Genomic DNA, 25692 nt, shown 5'->3' with positions numbered 1-25692 from the left:
AACTCCACAGCATAATAAATCAATTATCAATGCCAAGCACATTGTATTAGCTTGCATTCACAGTACAGATATGTATAGTAATGGAAGCAGATGAGCTGGACCGTGTTAAACATTTATTTTGCATGAACATTTAGAGGGGAAACCTAGATAGGATGTGTATCTAACAAGGTTACTTCATAATTGCTGTATCTCAGTTAGTTTTGAGACAATTGAATCTCACTGACATGAGCCTGGTGCCACCAGCAAACCAGAATCATTGCTCACAAGAGTGAACTTGACTTTAAAGAACCTTGTCAACTTGCCCTCAGGCTAGCCCAGTCCTTAATAATAAGGCCCTGTGTGACAGCCAAGACTTTATCACTTGGGATCAGGCAGGTCCCCAGACTTTCCCATTCCTTATCTGTCAAAAACTAAATTGTATCTAATATCAAACATTAAGCAATTTAATTAAGGAAGTTGGAGGTGGAGTTAAGATGGTACTAAATGGCGACTCCTTTAGTTGCATCTTTGGAAACAGCTCTATTTCCATCTTTAATATCTTAATTTTTCCCATTCAGGGTTCTTTTAAAGACCTGACCTGGAGTTACACGCAGACTTCGTTTCTTTACGGGAATGGGACCTGTTCTCGGGGTTTCAGGACCAGCCGTTGTTATTTGGCACGCCAAGGGTTCGGCCTGAGAGTATGGCTTGAATTCGGAAGCCTAAGATCTCAGGGCTCTGGAGACGGGCGGATCGAGGGTCGGTGTCAGGGGAGGTGACTCCTGTCATTGGGGAAGCTGGAAAATCTTTCGCTGTGGGCCCGAAGACCTGAGGTCTTTGAGATCTTCAGGCAAAGAGCTTGCAACAAGCGATGAAACAGACTTTTTAGCATCGCAAACCCATGGGTTGTTGTTATGCAGGCATCCCACCTCTCCCGGAAGTTCCAGGAGTCTCCCACATATTGATAGCGGCTCCCTGACGCCCGCAAATTATATACAATATCTTGGAAATCGATTTTGAGGGGGAGGGGAAGGGCATTCTGCTTGGTCTCTCTCTGTGCTAAGTAGACCTATCAGTTTTCTCTGTGGGCTGGCTTTAGAACATAGAATAGTACAGCACAATACAGACCCTTCGGCCCACAATGTTGTGCTGACCCTTAAACCCTGCCTCCCATATAACCACCCACCTTAAATTCCTCCATATACCTGTCTAGTAGTCTCTTAAATTTCACTATTGTATCTGCCTCCACCACCGACTCAGGCAGTGCATTCCACGCACCAACCACTCTCTGAGTAAAAAAACCTTTCTCTAATATCCCCCTTGAAATTCCCACCCCTTACCTTAAAGCCATGTCCTCTTGTACTGAGCAGTGGTGCCCTGGGGAAAAGGCGCTGGCTGTCCACTCTGTCTATTCCTCTTAATATCTTGTATACTGTAAATTCCAGTGTATAAGCCGAGAATTTGGCCCTACATTTTGGTCCTAAAATTAGGGAGTTGGTTTATATAGAGGGTGACAACTTTGGAAAAACGAATACATGGAAGACAGGTTGTATTTATTGGCTGTTTTTGAGTCAAATTCGACCCACTGTCGACACACAAATTCTTTGAATGGTTTGTTTAAACTCACATCTAGTGGCAGGAACACGGACATCAAACCACTGGGGATGACTGCAATGTCCATATTTTTGCTTTCAGTGCTGCTTTTGTCTCACTTGATAAGTGCGCTTTGAACATGTTCCAGACAAGTAGTGACTTTTCCTTCCTGAAACCTTCGGGATGTCAACACTACACCTCTTTAACCCACTTTGTCCATCCAGAGACGTTCTTGAATGTAGACAACACCCCGCGGGAATTCTCTGAGCAATCTTTGTTTTTGTCTCAACACAAGATCATGTCTATTCATAAATCGGGTGCACCAACTTTGCATAGCTTCGATATTTTCGCTGACCTCATGGTGTTTTTAGTCCCATTTCAATGCTTGAACTCGAATCATTTCTCTGGTAGCAGTGTATCCAGATGATCGCTGGTGATTCACCCACTCTAAAACAACTTCTTCCAGTTCTGGCCACTGGCATGTTTTCCCATTTTGTCTTTGGCATTTCCCTCAGCGTGTCCTCTGCCTTTCTCCACTCTCTCACGTTTACACTAAACTTCTTAGCAGCTGCAGAATTATTCCTTCCTTTAGCAAAATCAACCTTCAGTTTGAAGCCAGCATCATATCGCATTCGTTTTATTCTTTTGTACATAGTGGTCGCAAACTCAATACTGAGTACACGTACTGATCCCGCCACCCCGTGTTAAGTTTTAACAAGATTACGATGGGCGCTATATGATTTCACAGGGGTTACATTTCAGAGGATTCTTTACCATTGGGAACCCAATCCAAAACTTCCCTCCCTGATTTATTTATTAAGAACTCGCTTATAACGCTCTACAATGTGTAGGCCTGTTTTCTTAGCAGGTACTGCCTCACAAAATGTCCAGGTTCCGGAACTGGCAAAGCTGAGTACCTGCATGTAAGATCTTGTGATCTTTTTTGGTTAAATCAAAAACCTCTACAAAAGGGGTCAACTCATACAAAGGTAACAAGAAAAAGTCACTTTTTTAACCTTGAAGATGGGGAGTCGGCTTATACTCTGGGTTGGTTTATACACCGGAATTTACGGTATCTCTATCATGTCTCCTCTCATTCTCCTTCCCTCCAAAGAGTAAAGCCCTAGCTCCCTTAATCTCTTTACACTCGATCTCTCTCGCTTTCATTGTCCGTCAGTTCAGTTTAGTGTCCTGCAGCGCCATGGCAGAGTGTTCCAAAAATAAATATAAAATGTACTTCACCCCAGACTACACTAAAGTGTAGCCCTGCCTAATAGGGGTCAAAAGTAATGTACAAGGAAAGTTTGCAAAATAGAAAAGCTACTATTTGCATTAGCATTTAGCTATTAGCATTGAGACTACCAACAAAATACTCAGCAAGGAAAATTATATATTTATATTAGTTTCAATAGGTGGTCCAATAAATTGTTGTGTTCTTCCATAATCAAATGTCCTGTATACATACACCCTTGGAGGTCAACGGGGTGGGGGACTATGGGGTTGTGGCAGGAGGCAGCGGGGTGGTGGTGCTACCACCTCCCTGAAATGAGATTTTGCAGGGTGGGATGTCTGGTTATGTCTCCCTCTCGCTGTGAAAATTTTGGGGGGAGGAGAGATGAGAGGAGAGAAGAGGGAAGGGGGAGGGGAGGGGAGAGAGAGAGAACCTGCGGTTTGTCGAATGCCGGAGGAAATGTGATAGTCTTTGCTAGTCTCTGTCTTTGCTATCGCCTAGCTCATGCTTGTGCTCAGTAGTGGGTGCGCTTTTTTCCACTGGGGGAGGGAAAAGGGGGGGATTCTTGCCTTGCTGCCTCTTACACATGGGAGAGAACAGCTGGAGGGACTTTGTGGTTCTCATGTTTATCTGTCATTCATTCTTTGGGGCACTTCTCTGTTTTCGTGGACGTTTGCGAGGAAAAAGCATTTCAGAATGTATATTGTATACATTTCTCTGACATTAAATTGGACCTTTGAAATCCAAGTAATAATAATAAATAGAAAAATGAGTAACACGTGGGCACCTCTGCCAGCACAGGGCCTGGGGCTCAGGCACATTTCTCACTGCAACTGGGAAAATCCATCAGACAGCAAGTTGTGACCTTCTGCATTCATGCAAGAATCCATATCTGGAGGCTCTTGCCCAGAAAACAATATTGATTGCTGACATTTCTTCATAATGTGTGACAGCAAATATACAGATAATGATGGAGAGGAGATCTGATGCAAAATGGACTACCATAATGGATATTCCCCATGCTTAGCGGATTATGCGCTGAAGAATGTACTATGCCATTTCCAACAGTTCTGACATTTCAGTCAATTAATTTTAATTCAGTCTTCGAGGAATCTAATTTACTTATACCAAGAGAAAAGTGTAGGGGCAGCAAAACACCTTAACAAGTTGCTTAAAAAAATAATAAGAGCTTAACTTTATTGAAAATGCAGAAGCTTGTTGATTTGAACCTATTAACACGCATTTAGAACCTCTGGTGGGTAATGCTGACATTAAAAGAACATGCATCAAGAGGCTGAATTCCATCAGCCAAATCACAACTAGTAGGAAACAATTTCCCATTCCTGACATTGTAACTAACACACACACACACACACACACACACACACACACACACACACACACACACACACACACACACACACACACACACACACACACACACACACACACACACACACACACACACACACACACACACACACACACACACACACACACACACACACAAACACAATTAATAAGTGGGATATTTACCTTTTTATATTCTCATCTTTTTTTGATGCTTCTTGCCCAGCGGTATTTTTCTGAGTTTTCTTGCTCACCACCTTGCCACCTTTTCTCTTTGAAACGAGGACGTGTGCTTGACTTTGTTTTGCCTAAAAGAGTTAGTTGCAACAGAGTCAGTCAGATTTGAACAAAACTTTCAATACTTAAGATCTGCAGAATTTTTTTTTCTGTCAGGGAAGAGCGGCACCACAGTACTAACATTTGTGAGGTCTTCAAACGCTGATCTTTTCTTGGGCCCACCTTGGGGTGATGAAGGAGACCTTTTGATATGAAGATCACCATCCTGAAGGAGAACAAAAACAAAATTACACATTTTGATCTTTGAAGCATTCCAACAATTAAGATATTGTGAAGGTGTGTTTATTATGGTCAAATTATTCTATTTCTGCCCAATAAACACAACTTTAGTGCAGCAGGCAAGTAACATTCATGCATTGGGCCATCCACTAATGCTCAGAGTGCCAAGCTGCAGCTTTGAGCAGATATGTGCAGGCATGAATATACTAAATCAAGTTGGTCTGTTTAAGAGCCAACAATAGCGCATGTAATTAATTGGCAAGATTATCTTGCATATTAACAAATAGTAATTCACAAATTGAGGGTTTCACAATAACAGGACAAGAGTGAACAATAATACGTTTACCCTCAATTGAAATGCAAGCTACCTTCAAATAAATGCTTACTTCTTTAGTGCTGTGCAGTCGATAAATCTGTGCAAAAACTAAAGCTGCCAGGCCATGCGGCACCAGGAAATACTTGGGGTAATTCACTCCTCGCATAGCCAAGAAGTGGATTTGAAAAGAAGGGATTTAATGTGGGGTTCTGCACAAATGCAGGGCATAGCGATGTAGGTGCTGCCTCATGTACTTCGTTATTCTTGAAATACACCTTAACCTGCTCTGAAATCCCACCTATACAAAACTATACTGGAATTCTGTCTTAAAAATATACCATTTTAAATAATATGAAGCATGGTCCTAATTCTGTCTGCAGCTTTATAACCATATAACCATATAACAATCACAGCACGGAAACAGGCCATTCCGGCCCTCCTAGTCCGTGCCGAACTCTTAATCTCACCTAGTCCCACCTACCCGCACTCAGCCCATAACCCTCCACTCCTTTCCTGTCCATATACCTATCCAATTTTACCTTAAATGACACAACTGAACTGGCCTCTACTACTTCTACAGGAAGCTCATTCCACACAGCTATCACTCTCTGAGTAAAGAAATACCCCCTCGTGTTTCCCTTAAACTTTTGCCCCCTAACTCTCAAATCATGTCCTCTCGTTTGAATCTCCCCTACTCTCAATGGAAACAGCCTATTCACGTCAACTCTATCTATCCCTCTCAACATTTTAAATACCTCGATCAAATCCCCCCTCAACCTTCTACGCTCCAATGAATAGAGACCTAGCTTGTTCAACCTTTCTCTGTAACTTAAGTGCTGAAACCCAGGTAACATCCTAGTAAATCGTCTCTGTACTCTCTCTAATTTATTGATATCTTTCCTATAATTCGGTGACCAGAACTGTACACAATATTCCAAATTTGGCCTTAGCAATGCCTTGTACAATTTTAACATTACATCCCAACTTCTGTACTCAATGCTCTGATTTATAAAGGCCAGCGTTCCAAAAGCCTTCTTCACCACCCTATCTACATGAGACTCCACCTTCAGGGAACTATGCACTGTTATTCCTAGATCTCTCTGTTCCACTGCATTCCTCAATGCCCTACCATTTACCCTGTATGTTCTATTTGGATTATTCCTGCCAAAATGTAGAACCTCACACTTCTCAGCATTAAACTCCATCTGCCAACGTTCAGCCCATTCTTCTAACCGGCATAAATCTCCCTGCAAGCTTTGAAAACCCACCTCATTATCCACAACACCTCCTACCTTAGTATCATCAGCATACTTACTAATCCAATTTACCACCCCATCATCCAGATCATTTATGTATATTACAAACAACATTGGGCCCAAAACAGATCCCTGAGGCACCCCGCTAGTCACCGGCCTCCATCCCGATAAACAATTATCCACCACTACTCTCTGGCATCTCCCATCTAGCCACTGTTGAATCCATTTTATTACTCCAGCATTAATACCTAACGACTGAACCTTCTTAACTAATCTTCCATGTGGAACTTTGTCAAAGGCCTTGCTGAAGTCCATATAGACTACATCCACTGCCTTACCCCCGTCAACATTCCTCGTAACTACTTCAAAAAATTCAATAAGGTTTGTCAAACATGACCTTCCATGCACAAATCCATGCTGGCTACTCCTAATCAGATCCTGTCTATCCAGATAATTATAAATACTATCTCTAAGAATACTTTCCATTAATTTACCCACCACTGATGTCAAACTGACAGGTCTATAATTGCCAGGCTTACTTCTAGAACCCTTTTTAAACAATGGAACCACATGAGCAATACGCCAATCCTCCGGCACAATCCCCGTTTCTAATGACATCTGAAAGATCTCCGTCAGAGCTCCTGCTATCTCTACACAAACTTCCCTCAAGGTCCTGGGGAATATCCGGTCAGGACCCGGAGATTTATCCACTTTTAAATTTCTTAAAAGCGCCAGTACTTCCACCTCTTTAATTGTCATAGGTTCCATAACTTCCTTACTTGTTTCCCACACCTTACACCATTCAATATCCTTCTCATTAGTGAATACCGAAGAGAAGAAATCGTTCAAAATCTCTCCCATCTCCCTCGGCTCCACACATAGCTGACCACCCTGATTCTCTAAGGGACCAATTTTATCCCTCACTATCCTCTTGCTTTTAATATAACTGTAGAAGCCTTTCGGATTTACTTCCACCTTATTTGCCAAACCAAACTTGTAACTTCTTTTAGCTTTTCTAATCTCTTTCTTAAGTTTCCTTTTACATTCTTTATATTCCTCGAGCAATTCCTTTACTCCATGCTGCCTATATCTATTGTAGACATCCCTCTTTTTTCGAACCAAGTTTCTAATATCCCTTGAAAACCATGGCGCTTTCAAACCTTTAACCTTTCCTTTCAACCAAACAGGAACATAAAGATTCTGTACCCTCATAATTTCACCCTTAAATGACCTCCATTTCTCTATTACATCCTTCCCATAAAACAACTTGACCCAACATCTCTAAATCCCTGCGCATCTCCTCAAAGTTAGCCTTTCTCCAATCAAAAATCTCAACTCTAGGTCCAGTCCTGTCCTTCTCCATAATTATATTGAAGCTAATGCTATTGTGATCACTGGACCCGAAGTGCTCCTCAACACATACATCTGTCAGCTGACCTATCGCATTCCCTAACAGGAGATCCAACACTGCCCCATCTCTAGTCGGTACTTCTATGTATTGTTGCAAAAAACTATCCTGCACACATTTCACAAACTCTAAACCATCCAGCCCTTTTACAGAATGACCTTCCCAATCTATGTGTGGAAAATTAAAATCTCCCACAATCACCACCTTGTGTTTACTACAAATATCTGCTATCTCCTTACACATTTGCTCTTCCAACTCACGCTCCCCATTAGGTGGCCTATAATACACTCCTATCAGTGTTACTACACCTTTCCCATTCCTCAATTCCACCCAAATAGCCTCCCTAGAGGAGCTCTGTAATCTATCCTTCCAAAGCACCGCCATAAGATTTTCTCGGACAAGCAATGCAACACCTCCTCCTCTGGCCCCTCCTACTCTATCACACCTGAAGCAACTAAATCCAGGAATATTTAGTTGCCAATCACACCCTTCCTGCAACCATGTTTCACTAATAGCTACAACATCATAATTCCAGGTATCAATCCACGCTTTAAGCTCATCCACCTTTCTTACAATGCTCCTAGCATTAAAATAGATACATTTAAGATACTCTCCACCTCCTCCTCTCTTTTCATCCCTAGCAATGCATTCAAATTTATTATCCTTTTCTTTCTTCTCCCCTACAACTTCGGGCTGAGTGCATCCCTTCTCCATCACCTGCCTTTCCTCCCTCACACACTGTCTACTTACTTCCTCTACTGGTGAACTAACCTCCTCTCCCATAGTTTCCTCAAATTGATTTCCGCCCCCCCATCTTACTAGTTTAAAGTCTGCCCTGTAGCCCTAGCAAACCTCCCCGCTAGGATATTGGTCCCCCCAGGATTCAAGTGTAACCCGTCCTTCTTGAACAGGTCACGCCTGCCCCAGAAGAGGTCCCAATGATCCAGAAACTTGAATCCCTGCCCCCTGCTCCAATCCCTCAACCACGCATTCATCCTCCACCTAATTCCATTCCTACTCTCACTGTCGCGTGGCACAGGCAGTAATCCCGAGATTACTACCTTTGCGGTCCTTCTTCTTAACTGCCTTCCTAACTCCCTATACTCTCGTTTCAGGACCTCTTCCCCTTTCCTACCTGTGTCATTGGTACCTACATGTACCACGACCTCTGGCTCCTCACCCTCCCACTTCAGGATATCTTGGACGCGATCAGAAACGTCCCGGACCTTGGCACCAGGGAGGCAAACTACCATCCGGGACTCCCGATCACCTCCACAGAACCACCTGTCTGAACCCCTGACTATCGAGTCCCCTATTACTATGGTCCTCTTTCTTCTATCCCTACCCTTCTGAGCTACAGGGCCGTCCTCCAGGTAGGCTGTCCCCCCCAACAGTACTCAAACATGAGTACTTATTGTCAAGGGGTACAGCCACTGGTGTACTCTCTAGTACCTGCCTCTTCCCCTTCCTGACCGTGACCCACCTATCTGCCTCCCGTGGCCCCGGAGTGACCACCTGCCTGTAACTCCTCTCTATCACCTCCTCACTCTCCCTGACCAGGCGAAGGTCATCGAGCTGCAGCTCCAGTTCCCTAACTCGGTCCCTCAGGAGCTGCAGTTCGACACACCTGGCACAGATGTGGACGTCCGGGAGGCTCGGAGACTCCAGGATCTCCCACATCCGACACCGAGAACAACAAGCTGCCCTCACACTCATACTTCCCGAATAACTGAAAATAACAAGGAGAACTAAAAGATAAGCCTACTGTGCCCTCTTCCGCCTAAGCCCTCTGAGCCCAAGCCCTACACTCTGCTCCCGGCTCACTCCGCTGCCCGCAAACGAAGCTGCCCGCTGCTTAAGGCTGCGTTCTTTTTATATCTTCCCTCCTTCCCAGGCCTCCTTCACGCGCCTGCGCAGTCCCGCCTCTCAGAACTCCGATCTGAGAAGCAATTTGAAAATGGCCGCTGCCGCACTTCTTCTCAAAGCCTCGCTGTCCTCTCCCAAAAGAGAACTACCTCACTCCTTCTCTCCTTTTTATATCTTCCCTCCTTCCCAGGCCTCCTTCACGCGCCTGCGCAGTCCCGCCTCTCAGAACTCCGATCTGAGAAGCAATTTGAAAATGGCCGCCGCCGCACTTCTTCTCAAAGCCTCGCTGTCCTCTTCCAAAAGAGGCAGGTTAAAACTTCTTGTCATTTATGTACTTGGCAATCTTGTACTTTAATAACGTTACTTTGAACATAGTTAGTCAGTAAGCAGAGTCAGGCATTTCAGGTCTACAAAGATGCCCCATCCAAACTAGTCCTATTTGCCAGTATTTGACTCATAACACAAAAGTTTTCCAATCCATGTACCTTCCAACTATCTTATCAAAATTGTTATACCTGCCTCAACCACTTCCTCTGAGAAATGATACTAATTAGAGACCACCCTTCAAGTTTAAAAGTAAATTGCCCCTCAAGTTTCTATTAAATTTTACTCCTTTCATTCAAGCTTATGCCCTCAAGTAGTTGATACCCCAGCTCTGGGGAAAACAATGAAATACCCTATCTATATCCCTTATGATTTTATGCACCTATACAAAATTCACCCCACTAATGATTAGTGTCCAAGCTTTTCCAACCTCACCTTATAATTCCATTCAAGCCCTGGAAACATCTTTGTAAACCATTTCTGCCCTCTTTCTAGTTATAGGTGAGGAAGTGGAAGGTGGGGCAGTAAGTTTGTAGATATCACCAAGGCTGGTGGCTTTGTGAATAGTCTGGAAGGTTGACAAAGATTGCTGCAAGTTACAACAGGACATTGATAAAATACAGAGCTGGGCTGATAAGCGGCAGATGGAGTTCAATCCACAGAAGAGTAAAGTGATGAAATTTGGAAGACCAAACTTGAAGGCAGAGTACGTTGGATGGCAGGATTCTTGGCAATGTGGGGGAACATTGATGATCTTGGCGTCCATATCCATAGATCCCTCAAAGTTGTTGCACAAGTTGATAGGGTGGTTAAGAAGGTGTATAGTGTGTTGGTCTTCATTTGATGGGAGATTGAATTCAAGAGCCATGAGTTAATGTTGTAGCTCTACAGAACTCTGGTTAGACCACACTTTGAGTATTATGTTCAGTTCTGGCTGTCTTATTATAGAAAGGATTTGGAGGATGCAGAGGAGATTTACCAGGTTCCTGTCTGCATTAGAGAATGCCGAGATAGAACTTTTCTCTGTAGGTTGAAGGATGAGAAGTGATTTAACGGAAGTGTACAAGGTAAGAGGCATATATAGAGTGGACAGCCAGTACCTTCGTCAATGCCAGATACAAGAGGGCAAAATCATGAGGTGATTGGAGGAAAGTGGGGTGGGGTAATCAGAGGTAGGTTTACTTCTAAATATATAGAGTGGCAAATGCGTGGAAAGCACTGCAGAGGCAATAGTAGAGAAATACATTAGGAACATTTAAGAGACTCTTAGACAGGGACATGATGAAAGAAAAATGGAAAGCTATGTGAGAGAGGAAGGTTAGTTTGATCTTGGGGTAGGTTAAAAGGTAGTCACAACATCATGGGCCAAAGGGTCTGCAGTGTTCTGTGTCCTATAGCAGGGCAACCAAAACTGAACACAATACTCTAAGAGCAACCTCACCAGTATCATGCACAACTATAGCAAATCATTGGTACAGAACAATAAGCCCTCAACTTACCCAAGACACACCACTACTCGATGGCCTCCAGTCCAAGAAGCAACCTTCCACCATCACTCTCTATTTTCTAACGTGAAGTTAATTGAGTATCCATTTAACTAGCTGTCCCTGGAATCCATACAATCTAGCCTTCTAGATCAGCCTCCAATGTGAAACTTTATCAAAAGCCTTACTGAAGTCCATACAAACAATGTCTACCACCCTACGCTCATTAGCTTTCTTGGTCACTTCATCATAAACACAATCAAGTTCCTAAGACATGATCTCTCATAAACAAAGTCATGCGGACTTCCCCTAATCAACAGGTTTTTCCAGCTATGGCTATGTCTTATCGCTCAGAATCCTCTCCAGTAACTTATAACCACTATCGTTCACAGGTTGTTTGTTGCCACTTTATTTAAATAAAGGCACAACAACATTCGCTGCTCTCCAGATTACTAGTACTTCACCCATACAAATATCTCGCCAGGGCTCCTGTAATTTCTTCTCTGGCCTCCCATAGAGTTCTCGGATAAACCTGGTCGTGCTCTGGAGCTGCAATTCTATCCTCAGCTTCCAAAATACACAGCACCTCCTCTGTTGTAATGCAAATTTACCCCAAACACCTCCCTATTGACTTTTCCTAGTTCCAATGTCTTCATGTCTCTTCACAGTAAAAACTGAGGAGAAATATTGATTAAGAACTTTGCCCATCTCCATACACAGGTGTTCCCTTGGGTCCTTGAGCAACCCAGTTCCATCTCTTGTTATTCATTTCCCATTATTACGGACAATCCAGATATTTTATAATCTGTCAGTTATTTCATGCCCCCTTTTTGCTCTTCCTGATTTGCTTCTTGAATACCCTCCCTCTTCTAGAGATTTACTGGATCCTAGCTGATTGTACCTGAACCATACCTCCTCTTTCCTAGTCAGTATTCCCAATTTTCCTCAAGATTCAGAGAAGCCTACCCTTTCGCTCTCTGTACTACTTCCCTATAAACCCACACATCCAGCAAACAAAAATCTCCAAAAGGTATACATTTCATATTGTATGATTGTGACAGTGATACTTTGTTACGCTGAGTTACAAGAACACTGTAATGACATCAAATGGGAGTTTCAAAACTTGCCTGCTGCTATTAATATAGCCACCCATTTGTGTGAATGGAACACAATGATTTCAGCGCTCCCCTCAGTAGAGTTATATCACATGGGACAACTAGCAGAACAGGATAATCATCCCAAACAATCCACATTGGTATTTACACTGCCATTAAACCTCCTCTCTTTGCTCATTTAAACCTATTCCCTCATGGGTTTCTCCAGCCTCCCTTTAAATACATTTCATATTATACTTCTTACCTTTTCTATTATAGGTGACTCCACTCCAAATGGTTCAGACTGAAGGCTCTTTGCTTTTGCAACTGGAGGCATTGCTTGGACAACCTTGTTTGCTCTACAAAAAGGATGGAGACAGAAAGTAAAGCAGATAAATTCATCTGGAAGTAGAAAAGGCAAATAGTGATAATCTGGGGTAAGAGATTGTGTGTGCTATTACACTAGAACACAAAAGCAGCGTTATGCACGAGAACTGTAATTGGTCAACAGTGATTTTTGTTTAAAAAGTCCTTGTTGATTCTGCTCAAGTCTATGTTTTATTTTCTTTCCAAGGTGATCCTTCATTACAGATTCCAGCATTCCCAACTGTCCGGCCCTCACTCCCCTACCTGACACAACCTGTCAGTCACCCTTCTTCACCCGCATCCGATTGCTTGCTAGCTCTCTTGTCCCACTCCTCCTCCTCCCCCCCCCCCACCTCTTTATACTGGCTATCTTCTCTAATCTTTCAATCAGATGAAAGTCTTGACCCAAAATGTTGGCTGCCCATTTTATTCTGCAAATGCTGACCCGTTTAGTTCCTCAGCAGTCCTTATTCCAGCATTTCTCTATTATTGACAATTGTCTAGCCGGTCAGTAACTGCCCATATTCTCTCAGCCCGTTTTCCAATCAAATCCCTTAATCTATGGAATCTTAACAATTGATAACCATTCGCTCTCCTTAGGCAGTCCATCAGAACCCAGAATACTTCCGTTCGAGCTTTATGGGATCTGAGGCGAGAATCGCAGATTCTTTCATTTGGACCAAAGCATGTACGTTGTCAGGAGATGGGCTCCATGAACTTTTGTAACAACAGATACTGTTCTCGGCATTTCCAAATATGCCTTCTACACTTTGAGCAGTCATGCGTCAGATTCTCAGGCATCAGTCATGTGACAACTTCATGGAAATTTTGAGTGCCCTTCTTGAATATCGGCCTCTATCCACTCGGCAATCTCTTTCCATGGTAATAGCTCAGATAAGAGTGTGTCTGTTTTGAGTTTAGCGTCAAGCACGTAAGTGACATGACTATCCAGTATTATTAAGACCTTAATTCAGAAGATGTCGGTGGGCCTCAGACGGTGCCATTTAATGAATGTGGACAATTTTGCGGAGGTAACATTGGCGATATTTTTCCAGTGCCTTGCAGTGATCACTGTACGTAATATTGATCTCGGAAGCACGCAAGGCGGCGGCGGCAATCAGCTTTGTTAAAACGCTATTTGTGTAAGCAGAAGATGAAACAAAACATCTTTGCAGCTCGAGCAATGCATTCCTAGAACTCCTGGGGGTTTAACGCACCACTCTCTCGCCAGTTCAGGAGATATGTAATATAGCCCACTGACCGTAGTTGAGTTCACCTCACATCCTACAATAAATAAATCACTAGTAATGCAGTATAACAGTCCACAAACCTGGCAAACTTCGAGGAACAACGGGATACTTAAAGTAGAGGCTCCGGACTCAACGTTCGGACTGCGGGAGAGCACCACTTCCCAGTGGACCGTGCTCGGGGTGAAAGCGACCGCAGCCAGAGAAAGTTTAGGTTCTTCAGCCCCAAAGTCCAAACTGGTTTACCTGCTCTTAACTGGCGCGCACGCATTCACAGCTCAGCGAGATGCACCTCTGGCAAAAAACCTTTTTTGAAAATTGCGGCATGCACGCCGTCCCTCCACCATTGGCTCCAGACAACAAAGCACCGACCAATCAGCGCGCTGCCAAGATGCGTTGCTAATTCTCGGTTGCTAAGGGAGAAGCTTTTTTCAAAATAGAACCCGGTGGACCAATGAGAAAGAACGGGTGACTGGGAAGGCAGACGTGCTTATTTAAAGGGAAATCAAGTCAACAATAGAGAAGATCGATTAGGGAATGAGTGAATAGGTCTACTAGAGATAAAGTTCCAAATACTATTAACTAAAAGTACATGAGTTGCAGACTCCAAACTATATTTACATTTGAAATTAAGAAAGTTTCCCGTGTATCAGATGAATGAAAAATGTGATGTTTGTTTTAGAATTATTGAAAGTGAAACTTCCTGTTTCGATTATTGAAAATATTAAAAATATTCAGTTTTGCTGCATTGAATTCTTCATTCTTAACGTATATAAGGGAGCCTCAGCATTTAGTTTGCAGACTTATCTGGTTGTATAACGAAATTCAGCAATTGCGTACAATTGGACATGATGCATTATATTTAGTTGTATTAATATTGTTAAAAGTTTATATTTTAACGTAAAAGGAAGGTATTGGGGGGATGCGGGAAGCAGGCGTGAGAGTGGTTGGAGAGGTCAATGTTTGTGGTACTAACCATCTTAACAATTGTTAAACACATTCTGTGAAAAGGTAGATCTCCTGGGATTTAATGTAATTCTCATTTGTGCATTTTTCCCTCCATCTAAGTGGCTTGCTTGGTTTTGCTGTAGCCTTAGATGACTGGTCAGTTATTTAATTCAGTTATTACAACCCTCTAAAGTCAGTCTAATATAATGAACGTCAGTTTGATTATCATCAACTGTTTAAGGGGTATACAGATATGAAATTTATGTTACTTTTATTGTTGGAGTGTAACACTTTAGAGACAATTTGGTTTTATTATTTAGAATGTTGCACAGTCTCCTATCCATCCAAAATAAGATAGGAAAACAGGTAAATTAGGTTATAGAATCACAGTTTCCCTACCTTCTTCCCTTTATTCCATGATCTACTGTCCTTTCCATCACATTCCTCCTTCTTCAGCCCTTTGCCCTCTTCCGTCTATCACTTCCAGCTTATCACATCATCCTCTCTCATCTCATCTCACCTGCATTCACTTGTTACCTGCCGGCTTGTACTCCTCCCTCTCCCCCTATCTTTTTATTCTGGCTTTAGTCCTCTTCCTTTCCTGTTCTATTTCCCTTCATAAATGCTGCATGAACCGCCAAGTTTCTCCAGCACTTTGTGTGCGTTGCTCATAATTTTCAGTCTCTACAGAATTGCTTGCATTTTATAAAACCATGAGATATAGGAGTAGAATTGGGCCATTTGGCCCATTGAGTCTGCTCACCATTCAGTCATGGCTGATCCTTTTTTCCCCTCCTCACTCCCAGTCCCTGGCCTTCTCCCCGTAACCTTCAAAGCCGTGTCCCATCAAGAACCTATCAAGGTCTACCTTAAATACACCCAATAACCTGGCCTCCATAGCTGCCTGTGGTAATAATGTCCACAAATTCACCACTCTCTGGCTAAAGAAATGTCTCCAGAATTCCTTTGTACTTTATTATACAGAATGGAAACAGACCTTTGTCAACTCATCCGTGCTGACCAAGTTGTCTCAGATTTAATCCCATTTGCCAATGTTTCGCTCAGATTGGAAATAAGATTGGTTTATTGTTGTCATATACAGTACAATGAAAGGCCTGTCTTGCATACTGTTTATACGGATCTAATCATGACACAGTGCATTGAAGTAGCATAAACTAGATACTTCAGCACCTAATATTGAGCAGAGGTTTAGATCCTGGTGGTCAAAGGCTATCTTTTCATTCTCCACCTTGCCATCACTAACTAGTTCTCCAGACACAAGGTAAGTTGAGCCATGGATGTAGTAATGGAAACTGTCATTGGTTTTGCCTGCATCAAGGAAGTGAGCTTAGTCCCTGCTTAACTCCCTCTATACTAAAGACTGTGTGGCTCAAATGCCATCTATAATTTTGCTGATGACACAACTATTGTTGGCAGAATTTCAGACATACAGAAGGCATACAGGAATATCTCAGATAGTTGAGTGGTGATGCAGCAATAACCTTTCACTCAACATCAGTCAGACCAAAAAAACTGATTGTTCACTTCAGAAAGGGTAAGATGAGGGATCACACACCAGTCCTCACAGAGGGATCAGAGGTGGAAAGAGTGAGCAAATTTCAAGTTCCTGCATGTCAACTTCTCTGTGGGTCTATCCTGGGCCCAACATATTGATGCAATGACGCCATTAGGAGTTTGAGGAGATTTGGTTTATCACCAAAGAAATTTAAGAAGTTCTACAGGTGTACCATGGAGAGCATTCTAACTGGCTGCATCACTGTATAATGTGGGGGGAGGGCTACTGCACAGGACTGAATGATGCTACAGGATGTTGTGAACTCAGTCAGCTCCATCATGAGCACAAGCCTCTGTAGAATCTAGGGCATCTTCAAGGAGCGATGCATCAAGAAATCATTAAACACCCTCGTCACCCAGGACATGCCCTCTTCTCGTTGCTACCGTCAGGAAGGAGGTACAGGAGTCTGAAGGCACACACTCAATGTGTCAGGAACGTTATTTCCCCCTCTATCATCAGATTTCTGAATGGACTTTGAACCCACAAACAATACCTCACTACTTTTTGCAGTACTTATTCAATTTAACTATTCATAAATATGCATACAGTAATTCTGTTTTTATTATAATGTATTGCATTGTACTGCTGCCACAAAAATAGCACATTTCATGACATACGCTGGTGATGATAAACCTGATTCTGATTCTGTATACTATTCTATAGCAAACTATAGGCAGCAGCTGGAGGCAGATGAAAGATACCAAGGAGACCAAGGACCTAAGGTGTGGAGAATAGTGTGGCAGAATTGGAGATAATTCATGTTGCCAGGTAGAATAGAAAGCAGCAATAAATGAATACCCAGAAATTAAAGAAAAAGCCAAAATATGTCTGAAACACTCAGCAGTCAGGAAATATTTTTGGAAAGAGAAATAAAATTAATATTTGAATACAAAGAGTCTCTTGCCTGAAATGTTAATTCTGTTTTTCCTGATTTACTGAGTACTTTCAGCATTGTTATTGTGCAGAGCTGAAAGCAATATATTTAAATAGGGAAAACAATAACATTTCTTGAGAGGATGCAAGACATCCTCGAATATTAAAAAAAACCCTGAAAGTTAACAAGTTGGAAATGGCACGGTATTCTAGCCTTCATTACAAAGGGGTGGAGTATAAGAGTAATGAAGCCTTTACATAGTCAAGCCAAGCTTTAGTAAGATCAGAAGGCTGTATTGGATTCAAAGGACAAACTTGCCTTGCAAGTGAAAAGGGCTGGATTCCCTTGGTCAAAGTTCTGTGACCAAGACTTAATATGAGGTTCGATACCTACTTGAGTTTTAGAGGAATGAGTGATAAATATTGGGAATATAAGTGGATTGGTTCTGAAACAACAGAGCATGATCTCAAAGTCGGGGGTATATTTACTATATTAGGCTTGGACTCATCATGATGGCATAAGTCCCTGGCTTCTTCTTACATCCCAAGGACATTATGGCAGATTAATCGGCTACTGTAAATTACCCCTTAGCATCAGGTCATAGTAAAAGGAATGGTATGTGTTACAGAGAAATTAAATTGCAGAGAAAGAAGGAAATAAGCAGTGGAAATTGGGACAAATCGATCTTCTCCTCAGTTGACTGAATGGACACATCCCGTGTTGCTGTAAGTGTAGAGTAAGATATACAAGACTGATATTAATTGATAGATTTTTGGACACAAGAAATCCAGAGATATGGAGCAACAAATAATCTACTGGAGGAACTCCATGGGCCCAGCAGCATCTGTATCACAGTCATATTATAGTACAGAAACTGGCCATTCAGCGCATGCCAGCCTAAAATCCTGCCCAATCCCATCTACGTGCACCTGGACCATAACCTTCCAAACTCCTCCCTTCCATGTAGCAATCCAAACTTTTTCAATGTTACAAATGATCCTGCATTTACCACTTCCACTGGCAGCTCATTGCATTTTCGTACCACTCTCTGAGAGAAGAAGTTTCCCCTCAGACTTCACCTTTCAATCTAAACCTACGACTTCTAGTTCTAGTCTCACCCAATGTGAGGGGGAAAAGCCTGCATGCAATTCACCCTATCTATACCCCTCATAATGTTGTATACCTTGATAAATGTCCCCTCATAATCCTGCACTTCACGTCCAAACCTATTTCAACCTTTCTCTATAATTCGGGTCCTCTAGTCCTGGCAACGTCCTTGTAAGTTTTCTCTATACTTTGTTAAGCTTAGGGATATTTTCTTGAAGATAGGTGACCAGTACTGTACATAATATTCTAAATTTGGCCTCACCAATATCTTGTACAACTTCAACATAATATACCAACTCCTGTATTTAATGATTTGATTTATGAAGGCCAATGTGCCAAAAGCTCTCTTCACCACCCTATCTACCTGTGATGTTACTTTCAAGGAACTGGGAGTCTGTGTTGCCAAATCTCTTTATTCTACAGCACATCTCAGAGCCCTGTCATTCACTGTGTACGTCTCAGCCTGACTTGTCCTCTCAAAGTGCAACACCTCACACCTGTGTGCATTAAATTCCACTCACCATTTTTCCAGCTGATCAGGAGCATTCTGCAAGCTTTAATAGATCCCTTGGAGTACCGTGTTCAGTTCCTGGTCACCTCATCACAGGCAGGAGTGCAGAGGAGATTTACAAGGATGTTGCCGGGATTGGGGAGCATGCCTTATGAGAATAGATTAAGTGAACTTGGCCTTTTCTCTTTGGAGCAATGGAGGATGAGAGGTGACCTGATAGAGGTGTATAAGATGATGAGGGGCATTGATCGTGTGGATAGCCAGAGGCTTTTTCCCAGGGCTGAAGTGGCTAACATGAGGGGGCATAGTTTTAAGGTGCTTGGAAGTAAGTACAAGGGGAATGTCAGAGGTGAGATTTTCACACAGAGAGTGGTGGGTGCATGGTATGCACTGCCAGCGAAAGTGGTAGAAGCAGATACAACAGGGTCTTTTAAGAGACTCTTAGATAGGTACACGGAGCTTAGAAAAATAGAGGGCTATGCGGTAGGGAAATTCTAGGCAGCTTCTAGAGTAGGTTACATGGTCAGCACAACATTATGGGTTGAAGGGCCTGTAATGTGCTGTAGATTTTCTATGTTGTAAGTAGCCTTCCTTGATAACCATTAAACCTCCAATTTTGGTATCAACTGCAAACTTACTGATCCAATTTACCACAAAAATTATTACTATGGATGAAGGCCTGTGACTAGCAGTGTATTAGAGAGATCAGTGCTGTATCTGTTGAGGCACTGATCTCTGCAATACATCACTAGTTGCAGGGCTTCAGTCAGAGAGACAACAATTTACTACCACTCTCTGACTTCTCCCACTAATCTTGAATGTCAAGCAGCAACTTAACCTGGAGAATGTAATTGTCAGTGTTTTGCGTCAAGACCCGAAAAAGGACTGAGAGTGATGAATGAAAAGAACCACTATAATGAGGACAGGGGGAGGGGTGGGACAGGTGCCAGTAGATGATTGGTGGACAGGCGATGAATTAAGGATGATGGACAGATGTCCCTGGTGGGAGATGGGTGAGAAGCAAACAAGGAAAGAAAATGAGAAAATGTTGCCAGGTGATGGGAATGGAGGGGAGAGTGGAGACAGCTACTGGAGGGTGATAAGCAGCAACACAAAGGTTTCCTGTGCTGGAATCTGATAAGTAAAACATGTGATAATGGGAACTATTAAGGGAGAGGTGAAGAGCAAGTGGAACCAATTGGTGGAGGAATGTGAGTGTGTGGGAAGTTGGGATAAAAGGAAAGATGGGTGGGGTAGGCATGGAAAATGGGAGCAATGTGCATTATGAAAAGGGGAGGAAAGAGACACAAAATGTAAAGATAACCTGAAATTGGAAAACATAATGTTCATACCATTGATTTGTAGACTAACCAGGCAGAACATGAAATGTTGCTTCTCTAGATTATTTTTTGCCTCATCTGGGCAGTGGCGATGGTAAAGGACAGGCAGTTTGATGTGGGGATGGATTGTGAAATGAAATGTGGAAATGGTCTGAATTTAAAGAGCAAACACGAGGAAATCTGCAGATGCTGGAAATTCAAACAACAACACACACAAAATGCTGGTAGAACACAGCAGGCTAGGCAGCATCTATAGGGAGAAACGCTGTCGACGTTTTGGGCCGAGACCCTTCATCAGGACTAACCGAAAGGAAAGATAGTAAGAGATTTGAAAGTAGTGGGGGGAGGGGGAAATGCAAAATGATAGGAGAAGACCGGAGGGGGTGGGATGAAGCCAAGAGCTGGAAAGGTGATTGGCGAAAGTGATACAGAGCTGGAGAAGGGAAAGGATCATGGGACAGCAGGCCTCGGGAGAAAGAAAGGGGGGGAAGGGGGAGCACCAGAGGGAGATGGAGAACAGGCAAACAACTAAACATGTCAGGGATGGGGTAAGAAGGGGAGGAGGGGCATTAACATTAACGAAAGTTAGAGAAGTCAATGTTCAAGCTATGTTCAATGTGAAAAATGTTCAATGTTCTAACTTCTGTTAATGCCCTCCTCCCCTTCAGCTGTCCCTGAATGGATGGTGCATCAGAGAAACAGAAGGCATCCTTACACAAGCCAAAAAGGCAAGATATGTTCTCTAGGTAGTTGTGAGTCAGTGGGTTTATAATAGATGTCAATGAATAGTTTGCCTCCTGAGGATGACATGGATGAATTCAGAAATGGGAGAGAAGTGTCAGAAATGGTCCAATTACATTTATTTGAGAATAGGATGGAGTAGTCCATTAAAATGATAAGATCTACAAATTCTGGTAGCACTGCCAATGGAGTCTTTGATACACCAGAGAAAGAAATGGGTCAGAAAAATGGATAAAGTGACTCACCAGCATTGTTATTGAAAGACAACACACTCAAGAGACATTATATTTTTCTTTTTCAGAATAAGGAGGCTGGGCAGGCAGCTGTCAAAACAAAATATCTTCCTTCAGAGCATTGCAAAACACGTATTATATACTCGAGTGATTGATTTAGATCAATAGATTTGAGGCAGTCAAGATATTGAGGTACAAGTTCAACACTTGTGATTGAAGCTTGATGGGACAATCTCTCATACTCTTGTTATTCAAAGTAGGCTTAAAAAGGGGTTCCTGTTCTTTCTCCACTTACCGATATATTGCTAATATCGGTAGTTCCTTATTTGAGCCTTTGTGTTGATAAGGCTCTGCACCAATGCATCACTAAGAACAGACAGGAAATATGTTATCCCTTTAAAGCCGTACCGATCCCTGGAGTATTTTGAAGCAAAACATGTCCAACATTTTGTGCTCAACTTAAACCGACCAGTTCCGTTTTGATACACCACAGATGTCAATTTGAAGGAAGGCGGTTCCAATGCTGTTGATACCAACTCGGCACTACTCCCATTGGTGACCGTGACTGTCACAGCACCCATCGCCAATTGGCCAGTTGTCAATCGCGGAATAAACCCAGGAACTGGTTGTCAATCAGCATTGACGAAACGCCGAAAATTCAGAGCTACTGTACAGCGCTGTCATACAATTTAACCAAAAGTTTAGTCAATAGTTGAAATCTTACTTAAAAGCACCAGAGCTACAAAGGTAAGAGGCGCCCGTCGTTTATAAAAACACTCACTGAGTATTGATGGGGTTTCAAAGATAAATTGATGATTTCTGTGGTTCTTATTCTACGGTAATATAAATACCGGTTTAACTAATGTAAGATCATAATTTGTAAACTATCTTATTAACATTCCTATTTTGGAATTCATTTCGTGTATAATTGTCGTCTTGTCTCTCTGCTGGGACAGACTTGCATTTACCACAAGCATGAACAGTGTGCTGCCAACCTCCATCCTAGCCGAATAAGCAGGTGTTAGAAGTTTCTGCTCTGAGACGGCGGATGTGTTATATAGTTAAATAATTGCCTTGAGGCACGAATCACGCCCTCGTTTCTCCCTTAACTGTTTTCTTTAAAGCTTTTTAATAAATCATTTTTCTCTTTAAAAGTTAATTTTAGTAAAATTTTCCTTTCCACGCCCATTCTAACGATTGAACAATCCATTTAATTTGATTTAAAAGCTTGGGACAATCATGTTGTCAATAAAACTTGTAGTTCAGAGGGATAAGTGTATGCCATATGCAAACAGTTAACCCAGTAATTGGATAACTGTATGAAGGGTAGAGGGTAACAATCTCTTCCAATATATAGATTGGAACAAAAATTGAAGAAAGGAGAATGACTTTAATTATATGCAATAATAAGTAAAAACTACTTTGAAAGCACTTATGTTAAGCAACATTATAACATTCATAATGTTAACCAAAATCATTCTTTATCTTTTAAAAAATATTAAAACCAACCGAGGGAAAATCGTTTAAAAATGTGTATTAGTTTAAAATGATAACATTGAAACAAGTTTTTAATTATCAATTTTGATTGAAAAAGTTACTCATCGTATTGTGCAGAGGCACAGGAAGGAAATCATTTTAAAAATGAGAAACTGTAAACTTTTCTTGAATGCAACTTGTATGATGTTTGCCTGTTATTTCATCTAAAGCAAGAACAAATATTTTCAAGAAGGTTAAGATTTGAGAGGCTAATGTCATATTATTTATTGTCTTATAATAAACAGTTAACAACATGATAGCTGTCCATAACGTTCAAAGTAATTGCACAACATACCACATCAACCAGGAACATGGAAGATTTTGAAATATTTTGCTGCATGCACCCAAAGTCATGAAGACGGATATGGTTACAAACCAAACCCATAGAATACAATAGACATTTAGATAATTGAGTGTTGGGGTTCTTCTTCATTGAACTGATAGCTAAATTGAAAAATGTGCTGTTTGACATCTGTGGCATAATTAGAATTTTGATCATTTTTCAACATCACCTTTTTTAAACTTTACTTTCTTAAAGTAAATTCCAGCAGTGATCTTGGTGCTACATTTTTGGTTGGTAATATGAACTTTGTAATTCCATTCGGTTAGGTTACAAGGTATAAAGCAGTTACTAAAACAAAGTAGGGGTAAGAATTTTTCTATGCTTATGGCTACAAATATTCTCCCAATCTGATACTGCAATGAAAGTACCAACATGGTTTTGCAATATTTATGAATATTTTTACGTTACAAAATATATCAAACCATCTCTCCTCTTATAGACAGCAATCATGACGTGAATATTGTAATTATCATATCTATTAATGCTATAAACTTTCTTGCTTAGTTTAAAATGGGTCAATGTAAGTTGGTAAGGAAATCTTATTGCTTAATACTGAAGTGTAAAGACATGTTATGTTAGCACACTGATATTCTAGAAGTTACATCACTGTTGCCACATTGAACAAGCCAAAAGAATTGGTAGTAGAAATTAATACAGGCTGTTTAGTTCACATTGCCTGCTTCATTATTCCCAACTAATCTTTCACTACAGTGCCACTTTCTTACACCAATCCCACATCTGTTAAGCTCTAATTTGAACATAATATTTACTGAGCCTGCAAGAGTCTCCAGATGAAGAAATTTCTCCCCATCTCTACCTTGAATGGCCACCCATTATTTTGAGAATGTGTGACCACTGGTTATAGACACCTCACCCAAGTGAAAATCCATCTCCTCTTCTACTCTATTAATTCTCATAATTTTCAACAGGATAACCTCAATCTTTTAAAATCCGTGATGTATATACCCAGTCTACTTAATTTCTCCTCACAAGGCAGATCTGCTATCACAAATTAATCTGATGAACCTTTTGTTGTATTCCCTTTGCTGCAAATATATCCTACAAGAGAAAATCTGCAGAAACTGGAAATCACAGGCAAAATGCTGGAGGAACTCAGCAGGCCAGGCAGCATTTATGGAAAAGAGTAAACAGTTGATATTTCGGGCTGAGACCCTTTGGACTATCCTGATGAAGGTTCTTAGCCCACTGTTTACTCTTTTCCGTAGATGCTGCCTGGCCTGCAGAGTTCAACCAGCATTTTGTGCAAGTCTATCCTTTCTCAGATAGGAGACACAGTACAATATTGCAGATGTGGTCTCACAAAGGCTCTATATAATTGGAGCACAATGTTTTTACTCTAGTACTCAAATACTTTATGTAAAGCTGTCCTGACTGCTTGTTGCACTTGTATGTTAATTTTCAGCAATTAAGGACGTGAACATTTTGCAATCTCTCACCATTTATATGAAGTCCATACTCATATTCTTCCTACGAATGTGGATGAGTTTGCATTTTCCATACCGAATTCCACTTGCTATCCCCCTCCTCATTCACCTACCCTATTTGTTTCTGTTTCATTCCCCAAACCCTCTGTTGTTCTCCTCACAGCTGATGTTCCATCACAATTGATACTGGAATGGGAAAGCCCAGTGTTTATATTGGGCTATCATCTTAAAGGCTTTTTGGTATAGCTTGACTATTACATCTGGCCAGTGGTGCAGTGGCATCCGCACTGGACTTCGAGACGAGTGGTCCCAGGTTCAAATCTGGCTGGCTCCTTGCACGCTTTCCATCCCTTCTAGGTTGAGTGTCGAGCTTGCAACTCTGCCTTGTTACCATCGTGCCACAAAGTGCAGAGAAGACAAAGGAAATCCCAACAAACTGCTGCAATGTTCGCCAATAGGCAAGTGAGTTGAACCACTGTGCAGCCGAACACTTTACAGGGCAATACCTGTTCACTTCATTCCCTCATGGCTATTTTCATAGCCAGTAACATTAAAATAGTTTACTAATAATCACAACAGATGAATAAATAAGGAAACAAAAGTCCAGATGCATTGTTTCTTGAGATTACTGAAGTTTTTCGGCAGACTTTTGTAGCAGTATGATATTCCTAGGTTGAACCTTACCAAGGTTCCTTTCCAAGCTACAATCTGGTTTTCACTGGCAAGGGTAATAGACATGAAATGTGGAAGCCTGATTTCCTTTTTGGTTGTCTTTTTTATTCATAGCACATGGAGATAGTAATTCAAAATAAATTGACATTTCAATGAAAAATAAATAACGCCTCTTGCAATTTTTCTATAATGAGGTAGCAAGAATTTCCATTTGAAAACTCTTCCACCGAGATTCTGGGCTTGCCTTTTTCCCCCTGAAGGATGTAGCAACCAAACCAACTGAAAAATGGTGGGATTGAGTAAAGCCGGCATGGATTTACTTATTTTTTTGTCTCC

At 41.7% G+C, this 25692-nt stretch overlaps 2 protein-coding genes across 3 annotated transcripts in view; one reads left to right on the top strand and one right to left on the bottom strand.

Annotated features, from left to right (window-relative positions):
- Window positions 1-14330, bottom strand: part of ccnb3 (cyclin B3) — a 30775-nt gene extending 16445 nt beyond the window's left edge. For both annotated transcript variants that reach the window (XM_073058237.1, XM_073058238.1), the window contains exons 1-4: window positions 14114-14330; window positions 12683-12776; window positions 4572-4655; window positions 4340-4461 (exon numbers count right to left, since the gene is read on the bottom strand). In XM_073058237.1, the coding sequence (XP_072914338.1) occupies window positions 4340-4461; window positions 4572-4655; window positions 12683-12754 (278 nt within the window). In that variant the 5' untranslated portion in view covers window positions 12755-12776; window positions 14114-14330. The remainder of the gene's footprint in view (window positions 1-4339; window positions 4462-4571; window positions 4656-12682; window positions 12777-14113) is intronic.
- Window positions 14331-21992: 7662 nt separating this feature from the next.
- The window catches only part of LOC140734368 (uncharacterized), a 50149-nt gene continuing 46449 nt past the window's right edge, over window positions 21993-25692 (top strand). Inside the window, exon 1 of the mRNA XM_073058236.1 lies at window positions 21993-22107. The gene's annotated coding sequence lies outside the window, so the exon portion shown is untranslated. The remainder of the gene's footprint in view (window positions 22108-25692) is intronic.

This window comes from Hemitrygon akajei, chromosome 10 (genome assembly GCF_048418815.1).
Source record: "Hemitrygon akajei chromosome 10, sHemAka1.3, whole genome shotgun sequence".
Classification (NCBI taxonomy): domain Eukaryota; kingdom Metazoa; phylum Chordata; class Chondrichthyes; order Myliobatiformes; family Dasyatidae; genus Hemitrygon; species Hemitrygon akajei.
Note: the sequence above shows the minus strand (reverse complement) of the source record. Positions and strands in the feature narration are given on the sequence as shown.